We start from the raw sequence: 12,514 nt of genomic DNA on the forward strand, positions 1-12,514 counted from the left end.
AAAGCTGCAAGGATTCATGATGCATCCCAGGGAGGGAGAGCCCAGAAGGGGCAGAAGTTCAGAGTTGTTAAGAATAGCTTCGACTGGGAAGAAATGGAGAGGCAGCTCATGCATTCCTGAAATGATGCCGAGCTTTGTATCCGTATTCCTGGAGGAGGCGTCCCAAGACACTCTGGGGTGACAGCTGTTCTAACGCACTTCCGGGAACAGTTGTGCTGGAACTCCGTGTCAAGAGACACTTTCCCAGATGCATCGGGTCCTGTAGGGGATCTTCATGGATGGCTTCGGATAATCAAACCACGTTTGCAGTGTGATGCCCCCGCAGCATCTGCGAAGCTCTTGGAGACTGCTCTTTGGTGGTGTCTTCCCCCTGCTGTGTCTGTTTTTCTTCTTCCTTTTTTTCTTTTTGGATCCGGGTTCATTTTTTTACTTTATGTCCCCAGACACTTACTCCCAACACAACTGTTACGTATTCTATATAGAAAGTTGTATTATCTGAAAACGTATCAGGAAATGAGTCTTTACTTTTCACAGAAAATCTCAAAGAAAAATGACTGAGCAAAAGGATGCCTTTGCCATGCTTTCCGTCCCATACAACAAACTTAAGTTTCGTACAGGAAAATGTTTTGTTTTTTTTTAAATTTTTTTAACGTTTATTTATTTTTGAGACAGAGAGAGAGAGCATGAACGGGGGAGGGTCAGAGAGAGAGGGAGACACAGAATCCGAAACAGGCTCCAGGCTCTGAGCGGTCAGCACAGAGCCTGATTTGGGGCTCGAACTCACGGACCGCGAGATCATGACCCGAGCCGAAGTCGGCCGCTTAACCGACTGAGCCACCCAGGCGCCCCAGGAAAATGTTTTTTTAAGTGAAAGGAAAGTAAAATTTGAAAGCCCAGTCCATGCACCTCTGGGGCTGTGGGTATGAATGCACTTGCAAACAAGGTCAGAAATCTGGTGTGGGGCCGTGGGGGAATGCCAAGCCCAGAAGAGGGGCCTTCCAGACTCTTCTGCGAAGGGTCTGCTGGTTTCCACCTCCTGGGCTGAGAATGAGAGTTAATCCTGAAAGTCTTGCAACAGTGTCTGACGCTGCTGATTACCATCATCGTTGCCTCCATTTTCTCCTTCGTTCGTGGGGGTGGATTCAATGGGATAATCCATATGAAAGTATTTAGGACAGTTCTGGCATATGGCGGATGCTTAATAAGTACTTGTGTGTTTATCTAATTCTAACCCTGAAATCTCTTCTGGTCCTCCTTCCTTTCCACAACAACAGAACCTCCTCTGTCAATATGTCCATCCTGATCTTAAAAAATAGTTTCAAAATTGTTTCCATTGATGCATAGTATGCTTACAGAAAGAGTGCATGAAACATCCAGACCATGAAACTTCCGCCCAGAGCACAGAATGTTGCCAGACTCCCGGTACATTTTTCTCGCCCTCCTCCCTAATCCGTGTTCTCATGATGCCCTAACCCCATAGGCCGTGTCTTGCTTGTTTCTGGATGGATTCCTCTGTGTCTGGCGTCTTCCACTCAACATGACGTCTGTGAAACTCGTGCACGTAACTGTGTCTTGTAGCTCACTCCCTGCCGCAGTGTTCCACTATAGGAGTAGAAGACACTTTGTCAATCTATTGTTTCTGCACATTGGAGTCCTTTCAGTTGGGGTTAAAATTCAGAACACTGCTATGAACTTCTAGAACGTGGCTTTTGGAGCATCTGCGTATGCACTTCTATCGGGAATGTCTTAGGAGTAGAATTGTGGGTCACGTGGTATGTGTTTTTTAGCAGATAACGTCAAGCTGTTTGACAAAGTGGCTTAAACTACAGTAGAACCTTGGATTGCAAGTAACTTGCTCTCCGAGTGTTCTGCAAGATGAGCAAACATTTCTAATAAATTGTAACTTGATACACAAGGGATGTCTTGCAACATGAGTAGTATGTGATGCGGAACATCACATGACCACAACTGAGCCAGTGCCCCAATGCCCCCCTCCGCCCCCGCGTCGCTGCGGGATTGTGGATAATTGTCTCCCGTGCTTGGATGCTCGCTCGGTCTCCGACCATGGTGTTTGGCAGAAATGAGTGATTTTTCAGAATGTTGGAAGATGCCCACAGCTGGCACTTTGAACATTTTTGAACACTGACATCTTTTGTCACTTCAAAGCACCTATGGACAGTCCTTTGCTTTTCCATCCAAGAGTAAGCTTAGCAATGCCATGCTTCATTCTAGGTCAGGCTGCCTGCAGGTATAGACCCTTTCCTCTGCTGCCTTATTGCCAGTTACATTAAATACAGTATACGACAAGTTTATTAATACTGTACTGTAGTCAACATCCATGCGAGTGCATACAATGGTCCCCATGCAGAAAAAGGTTGAAAAGAAAGGTGGTAAGAGGAAGATGATTACAGTGGAAGTTAAGAAAGAAATCATCGAGAAGTACGAACGAGGTATGCGAGTGGCTGAAATTGCAAGAGTTTATAAGAAGTCTACATCTGCACCTTGTCTGCAGAGGAGGAGGAGAAAAGGTGGAGGAATCCCTCACTTCAAATGAGATTAGGGAGATGTGTAAAATGTGGGAAACAGTGTAAAATGTAGAAAAGCACCACCTGAATAAGGCTGTAGCAGTATGAGCAGTGAATCTGTTTAACGATGATGCAATATTACATTTCTGTGAAATCCTCAAAAGGAGGCAAAAGCAAGTGTCATTGGATAGCCTCCTTGTTAAAGTTGCACGAAAAGAAAAAGATTCCATTGAGCCAATAGAAATCAGTGATTCTGTCCGTGCTTGTGAAAGTCGTCCTGCACAAAAACCCTCTTGTCTCCCTCACACCAGCCATGAAGGCTTTCAAAGGTAAGTGCAAGGTAACTTATATTTCTTTATATTTTCTATTTTCTTTATTATTTTGTATTATATTACAGTATTGTAATCATTTTTATATGAATATTTTTGGGTTGTGGAATGAATCATCTGAGTTTCCATCGTTTCTTATGGGGAAATTCGCTTTGCTATATAAATGCTTTGGATGACGAGCATGTTCCCGGAACAAATTATGCTCGCAAACCAAGGTTTTACTGTATTTATGTTCCCACCACCAATGTGTGCAAGAACTGCTCCTTGTAATTGATGTTTGCGTGTATATTATAACACATTTGGGGGTTGCATTTCCACCCCTTAATTTTTTTTTTAATTTGGTTTATTTTTGAGAGAGAGAGGGAGAGAGAGAGCGAGCAAGGGAGGAGCAGAGAGAGTGGGAGGGAGACACAGAATCTGAAGCAGGCTCCTGGCTCTAAGCCGTCAGCACAGAGGGGCTCAAACTCACAAACCGGGAGATCATGACCTAAGCTGAAGTCGGATGCTTAACTGACTGAGCCACCCAGGCACCCTGCCACCATTTTACTTTCAACTTACTTTTATAACTATATTTACATGTTTTTATTCTGTGGTTATGCTTTAGTTGGGTCTTTTTTCTTTTAAAATCCATCCTGGAGTTTGCTGCCTTTGGTGTGTTTTTGACTATTTAGACTGGATGTAATTATTGATATGTTTGGATGTAGGCCTACCATTTTATTTTTGTTTTTTGTTTGTTGGCTCTGTGTTTCATTTCTTTGTTTCCTCTGCCCTGCATTCCTTCAGACTTTTGGAATATTTTTAGTGGCCACTTTGGCTCATGTATTGAGTTTTGACTACGCCTCTTTGTACCCTTTGTTTAGAAGTCTGCTCTAGGAGTTACAACACTCACAGTTAACTTTCCGGTCTACTCAGAATTAATATTTTGTCCCTTCCAGTGGGACGCAGAAACCTTATGACTGTGTAGGCGCCTTTACCCTCTTGTTTTTCCATCACATCGTCATGTGTGTTCTATACATATAAATTCAAACCCCACCAGAGAATCCTATGACTTTTGCTTTCAACTATCGCACATATTTTAAAGAACTTACGAGGAAAAACAATGGAGTCCATTCCATGAGTGGTTTCATTTTGGTTATCAGAGTTTTTATTCCCCAAACTTCAATTCCATTCTTTTTGTATTGTCTGTTTCTATGATGAGACTACCTTTCTATTCGTTTCAAGATTTGCCCATATTTCTTGGAGCATGATTAGGATAGTTGCTTTAAGTTCTCAATTTGAACTCTTGGGTCATCTCAGAGTTGCCCCTTGATGGTCCTTTTGTCTTTTTCCTTGGGAGATGTGGAGATTTTCCTGGGTCTCCAAATATCATGTAATTTTGCATTGTATCTGGACATTGTTAATATTGTTATGAAATTATGGGTCTTGTTTAAATCCTATAAAAATGTTGATTTGTTTGTTTGATCAGGCAAATGCCTGGTTAGTTTCAAGCTGCGAGTTGGTCTCTATCATCTCTGGGCTCTAAGTATTGACCAGTGTCAGTTCCATTTTTAAGGCTTTGCAGTCTGCAAAAAGGCTATTCCAATCTGCTCGGTGTGTGTGTGCTGGTCTGGGACTTGGGACCAATCTGGGATCCTGGAGCTCAGTTCTCAACCCTTTGGGATGCTGTGTAGGGTCCATTTTTGGGTGAGCTCAGGCATTCATACATCATTTTAGGGAATCACTTTGAGCTCTTCCCTCTCTGTGAACTCCCCAACACTCTCCAATTTCTAGCAGATCCTGCCCCCTTCCCCTCTCACCTTGGTCCTCTGGCTGCAAAGCCAGGATTTTAGTTTCCCTACTCTGCTTTGCCAACACACACACACACACACACACACACACACACACACACACACACACACACAATGAGAGTTAGAGGGACAGAGACAGAGACAGAGAGAAAGGGAGAAAAAGCATCAGGGATTTCCCCCATGCTCTTAGGATTCCTGTGGTCAGAGAGAAGGGTTCTCTTCTCTCCGAGTTCTAGTTACCTGTCTGGCTGCCACTGCCTTTCACCACTACTGTCACAGCTGGGGGCTAGGGCAGGAAAGAATGGGAAAGACAAATATAAACAGAGGTTTTCTACTCTGTCTTGGACCAGGACCTATAGGGCTCTCTTACCCATTCCTCAGACCAGAAATAGAGGGCTCCTTTGGGGGAGGGGTTGTTTTGTTTTGTTTTTTTGTCCATATCCTGTGCACAGTGCTGGGTTTCGCGTTGTCTCTGGCCCAGGCCTGGAGATATCAGAGGAGAGAAAATGGGAAAGTCACCACTAATCTCTATTTGATCAGAACCAAAACGACACCAGCCTGTTTTGATTCTCTGCATAGCACTTATCCCCATCTATCTCTTATGCTTATTCATTTGTATATTGTTTGTCTCCTTGCCCACCCTGACCCTCCCTAGGATGTTGGCTTCAGGACAGCAGTAATTTTGTTCATGTTGAATACGGCCCAGAACACAGTAAGCACTCAATAAATGTTTTCGAATGACTGAACCTACGCTTTCAGTCATAACGACTTTGGAGACAACTGCTCAATTTTTTGGCTCCTCTTCCTCAGCCTCTCTCCCTACCGATAAACTGCCTCATACATTTTTTCAGAAAAGATTTACTGGTTGCCTGACAAATAAAATGCAGGCCAGGAGAAAGCCGGGGATGTCTGGGGAAAGAATAGCCGGCTGTAGCCACTGAGATTCATCCCATTGCAAGGGTTGGGAGAACCCATTCCAACTTTAACAATGGAGGGAATAGGTTACCTCAGGGAAGTGAGAGGTTCAAAGGGAATTCTGCCTTCAGGTGAGGCTGGATCCAGGGACTCAAGCAATGCTACCCGGGGTCTAGATCCCCTCTGCCTGTGAGCTCCACCTGTCACTGTCACTGCAGTTGGTTTCACTCTTAACCTCAGTCAGTGCTACCCCCATGTACACACAGCTCTAGGCTCTCTCTTCCTGGTGGCAATGTCCCTGCAGCACACAGAGGCTTCAGGTCTCATCTGTCCCACTATCCCAGGCAGGGAATGAAAAGTGCTGCGGTGAGTAAATCTCCTGGGATTTGCTCTCTGCAGGTCCATTCCCAGTCTCCTCACTGGAACAGGGCAATGGGACACGCTGATCTGCTGGGGCCAGTCAGGGCCTAGCCCTGGAGCTGGGATAAAAGGATGTGTGTGTGTGTGTGTGTGTGTGTGTGTGTGTGTGTGTGTGTGTAAGAGGTGCTCCTCACAAAGGGAAGAGGAATAAAGCTACCAGGGGACAAGTAGATGGATTCTGGGCAGCAAAAGTGCCAACGGCCACTGCAACAACTTTCTGCTGCAGAAAAAGGGGCACAAACAGCTCTCCCCCTTGGTGCTACAGAGATACATGCGTCCCACTGGCTTTAGCCTCTGGAATCAGACACAGCCAGATTGCAACTACCGCCTCTACAAGTCAAAGCCACCTCGACTCTCAAATCAGGGAGATAGAATGCACACACCGACAGGCCCAGGCTTGGGAGGAGCTTGTGGTTCACGCTGTTCTTGAGGCCATCAGGCAGAACAGAGTCTGGCTCCCGGTGTCTCCGGCGTCTGGGCAGGCACAGAACATTTCAGGGTTAAACGGTAACTTTGAGGAAAGAAGAAGGACTCAACGGGATCATGTTTGGGTCATCCAGAGATACCTACCTGGAGGAGAGCTCAGAAAGCTTGGGCTTGGAGCCTTTTTCTGCTATCACCCAAAGTGGCCTCTTCGAAAGGACGAAGTTCTGCGGAGTTAAACTGTGCCGGCAAAGTCAGACACAGGAGAGCAGGGTAAGGTCCAGTCTGTCTCCAGGGCGTGAGAAATGGGCTAAGCAACAGACACGCCATCCTGAAATTGAGCTGTATGCCATGAATGATTTTTGTTTTCTATTCCTGTCTGCAGACGTGCATGCCCTCATCCGGTGCGTCATCGAGGAGTCGTAAAGCCCGAGGCCTCCATTTTCCTACGTGAGACGGCATAGCCCTTCACTCGTGCCTCCACCCGCCCTCCCCACCCAAACCTATTTGACTACTGCGTTCACCTATCAGGGGTTCAGATGGCAAGTCTGGATGTTGAGAGATACTAGGTTGTCAAATCCACGTGTTCCTGAGTTTCAGAGCGAAGGGTGGGAGTTCAGACAGTGAGGCATACAACCAAACGTGGATGGGAAGCTAGTCGGTCCCCAAGGGTCCGACAGTGGAGTGGACGGAGAGAGGATGCAGATAAGGAGAGATCACTACACCTACCCCTTACTTGCACCTGCTGCAGTGCTGTTAACCTTCCGGGCCCCAGTAGGGTTGGAATGCGGGTAGAACAGCGACAACAAAGCCTCTTCTAACAGTCTGTGCTCTTCCTCTGTGGTTCTTGTGTTGATTGCTGTCCACTTCGTGCATAGTGAGTTAGGACAGGGATCATGTGAGGGCTGCTCTCCCTGTGTCCTCCAAGCCGAATGCCGGGCCTGGAGCATAGTAGGTGCTCCGTGAATACGTGCTGAATGAGTAAAGGAACAGATCGTGATAAAACTCAGGCACGGTGCCTTAGGTAGGTGGGGCTGGGTCTCCGATTCTCCGCTTTGAGCAAACAGAACCCAGCGCAGCTAGGTGACAGCTCTCTCTGATCGCCTCCACGCCCCCAGAGAACCTCCCAACTTGGAAGGCTTCGCAGGAGAGGAAGTGGGGCCAGTTCACGGCGAAGGATATCCTCTAATGCTGCGAACTGACAAAGCCTTCAGCTGCTGGATGACACTTCCTGCTCCCTCCCTCTACTGATGGGATTCCCAGATGCTACCGGGTTGGCAAGTTAAACCTGCTCTGTTTGCGTGTGGTAGTATATACTTCAAATGGTTCCTCACGAGTTGCTCTGGCCTCATCCCTTGCACCATAAGAAGCCCTCAGGACTGGGATTGTACCTGCTCTTTGGTACATACCCCAACCCCTCACCATCCAGCCCGTGAGGGAATCGCAACCTTCTTCACCTCCAGCGGATCTGATGGATATGACACTCCATCAATTACAAGAGGCTGGGAGGTTGGGGAGGAGAGGGCCATGTAGTTTCCAGTTTCAAATCCCCTCCCTGCCCCCTCCCCAGTGGTTCTGCTGTGGGGAGTCCCCCTGGCCTCCCAGGCAGGCAGCACATTCGGGGTCACTGGGCAAAGGCCTGTTGCCACCCCCCCCACCCCCTCCAAAGGCGTTCACAATTAACTCAGTGATGCCAGGTCACACTTCTTGAAACAGACCCCAGGACTCATTTCCAGGATGTTTTTGGCTGCCTGACAACCGCTTCCTGTTTTGGAAGTAGAAAGTGACATTAAAAAAGCCAGGGAGGTTTTATTGTTTTTTCTTTTCTTTCTTTCTTTTTTTTTTAAGATTCCATTGACTGAAGAGATCATGTGGCGTCTCTCTCGATGGCAGAGATGCGCCCGCTCACCTGAGGAACTGTCCCCTCCTCATAGACTAACTGGCTTCTTGCCTTACTTTTTGACCTAATCATTTCTGAAACTACTTTCTCTCAGGTTCCCCTAGTTTCCTCCTGTGTCAGAAACTACGAAGTTGCCCCCATTTGTTAATCGTGACACGTTTCAAATGAACACGGAACACAGCCTGGAAACATCTAGTAAAGAAAGCTTGTGCTCTTTGTGTGTACTTTCGCTGAAAGGAATTCACCAGCAATATTTTCTTTCGATCAAAATGCCCAACCTCTGGCGTAATGCTGAGTGGTTAAGAAAATAAACAAGTAGAATAAGGAATTAAGGATTCTACAAAAAAAAAAAAAAAAAAGAGCTTCCCAATGGCAAGTCACATGGTTGTATGTACCTTCAAATAAGACTGCAGGGGCCTAAGAGGAGGCAACTCAATGACAGAATGGGGAAAAGTCCCTGCACACACTGTCACTACCTCCATTTGGAAAGGCAGGAGCCTCCTTCAAGCAGAAGCTGGGGAGGGCGTTGGTCCCTGAGAGAGGGAGGCAGCGCCTGGGGAAGAGGTTGGGGCAACTGCATCGGGATGGCCCTAAGAATTGGCGTCTGGACATTCAGCTGCCCTCATGGCACAAAGGGCAGAGGGAGAGAAGCTCCGGAAAATGGCTCTTGGAGATCCAGTGACATCTCCTTTTCACGGCCAAGTTCCCTTGTCAGATTTGTGGCTGGGAACCCTTTCATACCATGTTCGTTTCTGAGCTGAAGGCCCAAGCGGAGTTTAGATTAAGGGTTTAGGGCAAGCTAAGATGAAGGTGAGGAGTTTCAGAATACGGCGGATCTCCACAAGTAAGGGCCTCTTGTAAGGCAGCGTGTGGCCTGCAAAAGTACCTCGGTTGGGCCTCTGGCCATGTAGGTGAAACTCTGATTCTGTTTTTCTTCAAGCAACCTTCTCATGTTTTATTTGCACATGCGATTCCTCAATGTTTGTTCTGATGAGAGGAGTATCTTAGGTTGCAGAAAATTACACATGATCTTTACTTGGTATATGGTCTGTGCTACTTAGTAGCTCTGTCTTTGGACCAAACGCTTCACCTGCCTGGCCTGTCTCTCCAGCAGTAATACAGGAACAAATCAGTGCCTGCCTCCCACAGTGGCTGTGGGCATTAAACCTAGTTAACTGAGGATATGTGTACAAGGCACTCGATAAATGCCAGCAGTACTACGACTATTAACAGTGAAGGCTTGGGACAATTCACCAGCAGCCACAAGTTTATCTGAAATGCAACAAAACCTTTGTTCTCTGACATAGGGGTAGGTTGTCTCATTCATCAAAGCCTGAAAGGTTTTTGTTCTTTGTTTTTGAAAGAGCACTAACATGGACTTGAAAAGGCAAAACTAGATCCTGCTTTTATATCCAATTAGGATAAATCACATTCAAATATTAGACTGAATCAAATGATTCATAGCATAAATTTCTCCAATTCCTCCATTTCACAACGTAGGTTTTTATTAGCAATAATCATACATTTATATGTTCTGGATACTAGACTCTTATCAGACATATGATTTGCAATTATCTACTCCCATTCTGTGGACTGTATTTTCATTTTCTTTTTTAAATAATTTTATTTTTTTCATCATGATAAGTGTACTCTTTAGTCTCCATCCCCTATTTCCCCCATCTTCCCCACTCTGGTACCCATCATTTTGTTTCCTTTAGTTAAGTCTATTTCTTGGTTTGTCTCTTTTTTTTCCTTTTGCTCATTTGTTTTCTTAAATTCCACATGAGTGAAATTATATGGTATTTGTTTTCCTCTATTTCCCTCAGCATTATGCTCTCTAGATCCATCCATGTTTTTGCAAATGGCAAGATTTTGTTCTTTTTTATGGCTGAATAATATTCTACTATATGTGTGTGTGTGTGTGTGTGTGTGTGTGTGTGTGTGTGTGTATCTTTTTTTAAATGTTTATTTATTTTTGAGAAAGAGAGACACAGCATGAGCAGAGGAGGGGCAGAGAGAGAGAGGGAGACACAGAATCCATAGCAGGCTCCAAGCTCTGAGCTGTCAGCACAGAGCCCGACGTGGGACTTGAACTCATGAACCATGAGATCATGATCTGAGCTGAAGTCAGATGCTTATATGACTGAGACACCCAGGTGCCACCCATATCTTCTTTATTCATTCATCCATCAATGGACACGTGGGTGCTTCCATAGTCTGGCTATTGTGAATAATGCTGCAATAAACATGGGTTGCATGTATCCCTTCAAATTAGTGTTTTTGTATTCTTAGGGGAATCCACAGAATTACTGGATTGTAGGGTAGTTATGTTTTTAATTTTTTGAGGAATATGCATACTGTTTTCACAGTGGCTGTGCTAGTTTGCATTCCCACCAACAGTGCATGAGACTTCCTTTTTCTCCACATCTACACCCACACTTGTTGTTTCTTGTGTTTTTGATTTTAGCCATTCTGACAGATGTGAGGTGATATTTCATCACAGTTTTGATTTGTATTTCCCTTATGATCAGTGATGTTGAGCATCTTTTCAAGTGTCTGTTGGCCATCTGTGTGTCCTCTTTGGAGAAATGTCTGTTCATGTCTTCTGCCCATTTTCAAATTGGATTATTTCTTTTGGGGGTATTGAGTTGCACCAGTCCTTTATATGTTTTGGATACCAAGCCTTTATTGGATATCATTTGCAAATATCTTCTCCCATTCAGTAGGCTGTCTTTTAGTTTTGTTGCTTCCTTTGCTGTGCAGAAGCCTTTTATTTTGATGTAGTCCCAATAGTTTATTTGCATTTTCACTTTCTTGAATGATCATAAATTTAGCTTTTGATAAAATCTTGCTTTTATAGAAATCTATGGATATAGTCAACTTAAAGTTACTTGGTTCTTGAAAAAAAAATTTCTCTAAATTTCGATAACGCCATTTCTTTATGAAATGTATTTTATTGCACTCACACATATTCAAATTCTCAGGTTAAGTATTTTTTTTTATAGAATGTGGTCGTACAAAAAAGAACAGAGCCTAAGTTACAATGGAATGGTCACTTTTGGTTCTGTCCTTTTATTCAGGAGGATCCATCGAGGAGGGTCCATCCATTCAGTGGGAAGCTGAGGGTCAAGGGCCACCACTATCAGGCTGTGTTCTTTCTTAACTCACCCAAGAAGTCATAGGTCTGCTCTGAAATGTCAAAAGGTTCGTGGACTCCATGTGGCGAAAGCAGAGCTTGCAGACCACCCTCACCATCCTGGTTTTGCTTCAGGAAGTCGGTGATAACCTTCCACCGGGCAGCCTCTGTCTCCTCTTCTGCCCACCTGTATGGGGGCAGGAGTGTGGAGTGCAGAAGAGGTACCATGCAGTTGTGATACACCAGGAGAAACATGGCCTTCAGGAACTCTTTGTCTCTCTGGGAAGACACCACCATCAGAAATAACTGTGAGTGGATCTACATCATTACTTTTTAAGTGTTACATTCTATGAACTCTGTAGACTAAAATCCACCTAAGGGGTGGGACGGAGGGTGCCATTTGTGCCTGCAAGTAATTGGCTCTGAACCAGCTACTCAGTCGGGAAACAGCACTTTCTGAAATGGAAGCAAGCAAGACTCACCGTGGAGGAGAGAGAAGCTGTTCTCCCTGAGAGTCTGTGGGTGACTCTTTGAGACCAGGGTGTCTCCTAAGCTCCACTGAGGGTGCCCCCACACACGCCATCAAGGACACTGGGGTGCTGAAATCTAATTCTGGTGGTAAGGGTGTGGTTCCAGGTAAACACAACCAAAACACAACGTGAAGGTAGCTGTATCCACTTAATTAGATTATAGCATATCAGAGACAGAGTTAAGTTGTTATAAAAGAAGGGCAGCATGAAATCCAGAGGAAGGAGACCCAAGGAGGAAGAATGTGCAGACTCTCCCCAGATAACAAGAGTACGGCAGTCATAACCAGTCAACCCTGACACTGGCAGGCTGGGGTGGGGCTCTCGGGAAGCACAGCAGTCGGAAGGGGGAGATACTATACACAGCAGATCTGCCCATAGATACTGTTCTCAAAGCAACCATGTGTGAGGACAATTTCTACAGGCCTGAGGCCCAGCACCTTGTCTACTGCTGTCCTCGAAAAGCATTAAATCTGCCAGTTTCAGCAGAGGTCAAGTGTAGATGGTACTGGTCAGATGGTCTTTGCTCAAATAAGGATGCAATATTGTTTA

At 45.3% G+C, this 12,514-nt stretch overlaps 1 protein-coding gene across 5 annotated transcripts in view; it reads right to left on the reverse strand.

Moving 5' to 3' along the window:
* Nucleotides 1–11,232: 11,232 nt before the first annotated feature.
* Nucleotides 11,233–12,514, reverse strand: part of NPHP1 (nephrocystin 1) — a 59,775-nt gene continuing 58,493 nt past the window's right edge. For all 5 annotated transcript variants that reach the window (XM_058683255.1, XM_058683254.1, XM_058683253.1 and 2 more), the window contains one exon: nt 11,233–11,714. In XM_058683255.1, coding sequence (XP_058539238.1) covers nt 11,442–11,714 — 273 coding nt within the window. In that variant the 3' untranslated portion in view covers nt 11,233–11,441. The remainder of the gene's footprint in view (nt 11,715–12,514) is intronic.

The sequence above is a fragment of the Neofelis nebulosa genome, chromosome 9 (assembly GCF_028018385.1).
Source record: "Neofelis nebulosa isolate mNeoNeb1 chromosome 9, mNeoNeb1.pri, whole genome shotgun sequence".
NCBI lineage: Eukaryota > Metazoa > Chordata > Mammalia > Carnivora > Felidae > Neofelis > Neofelis nebulosa.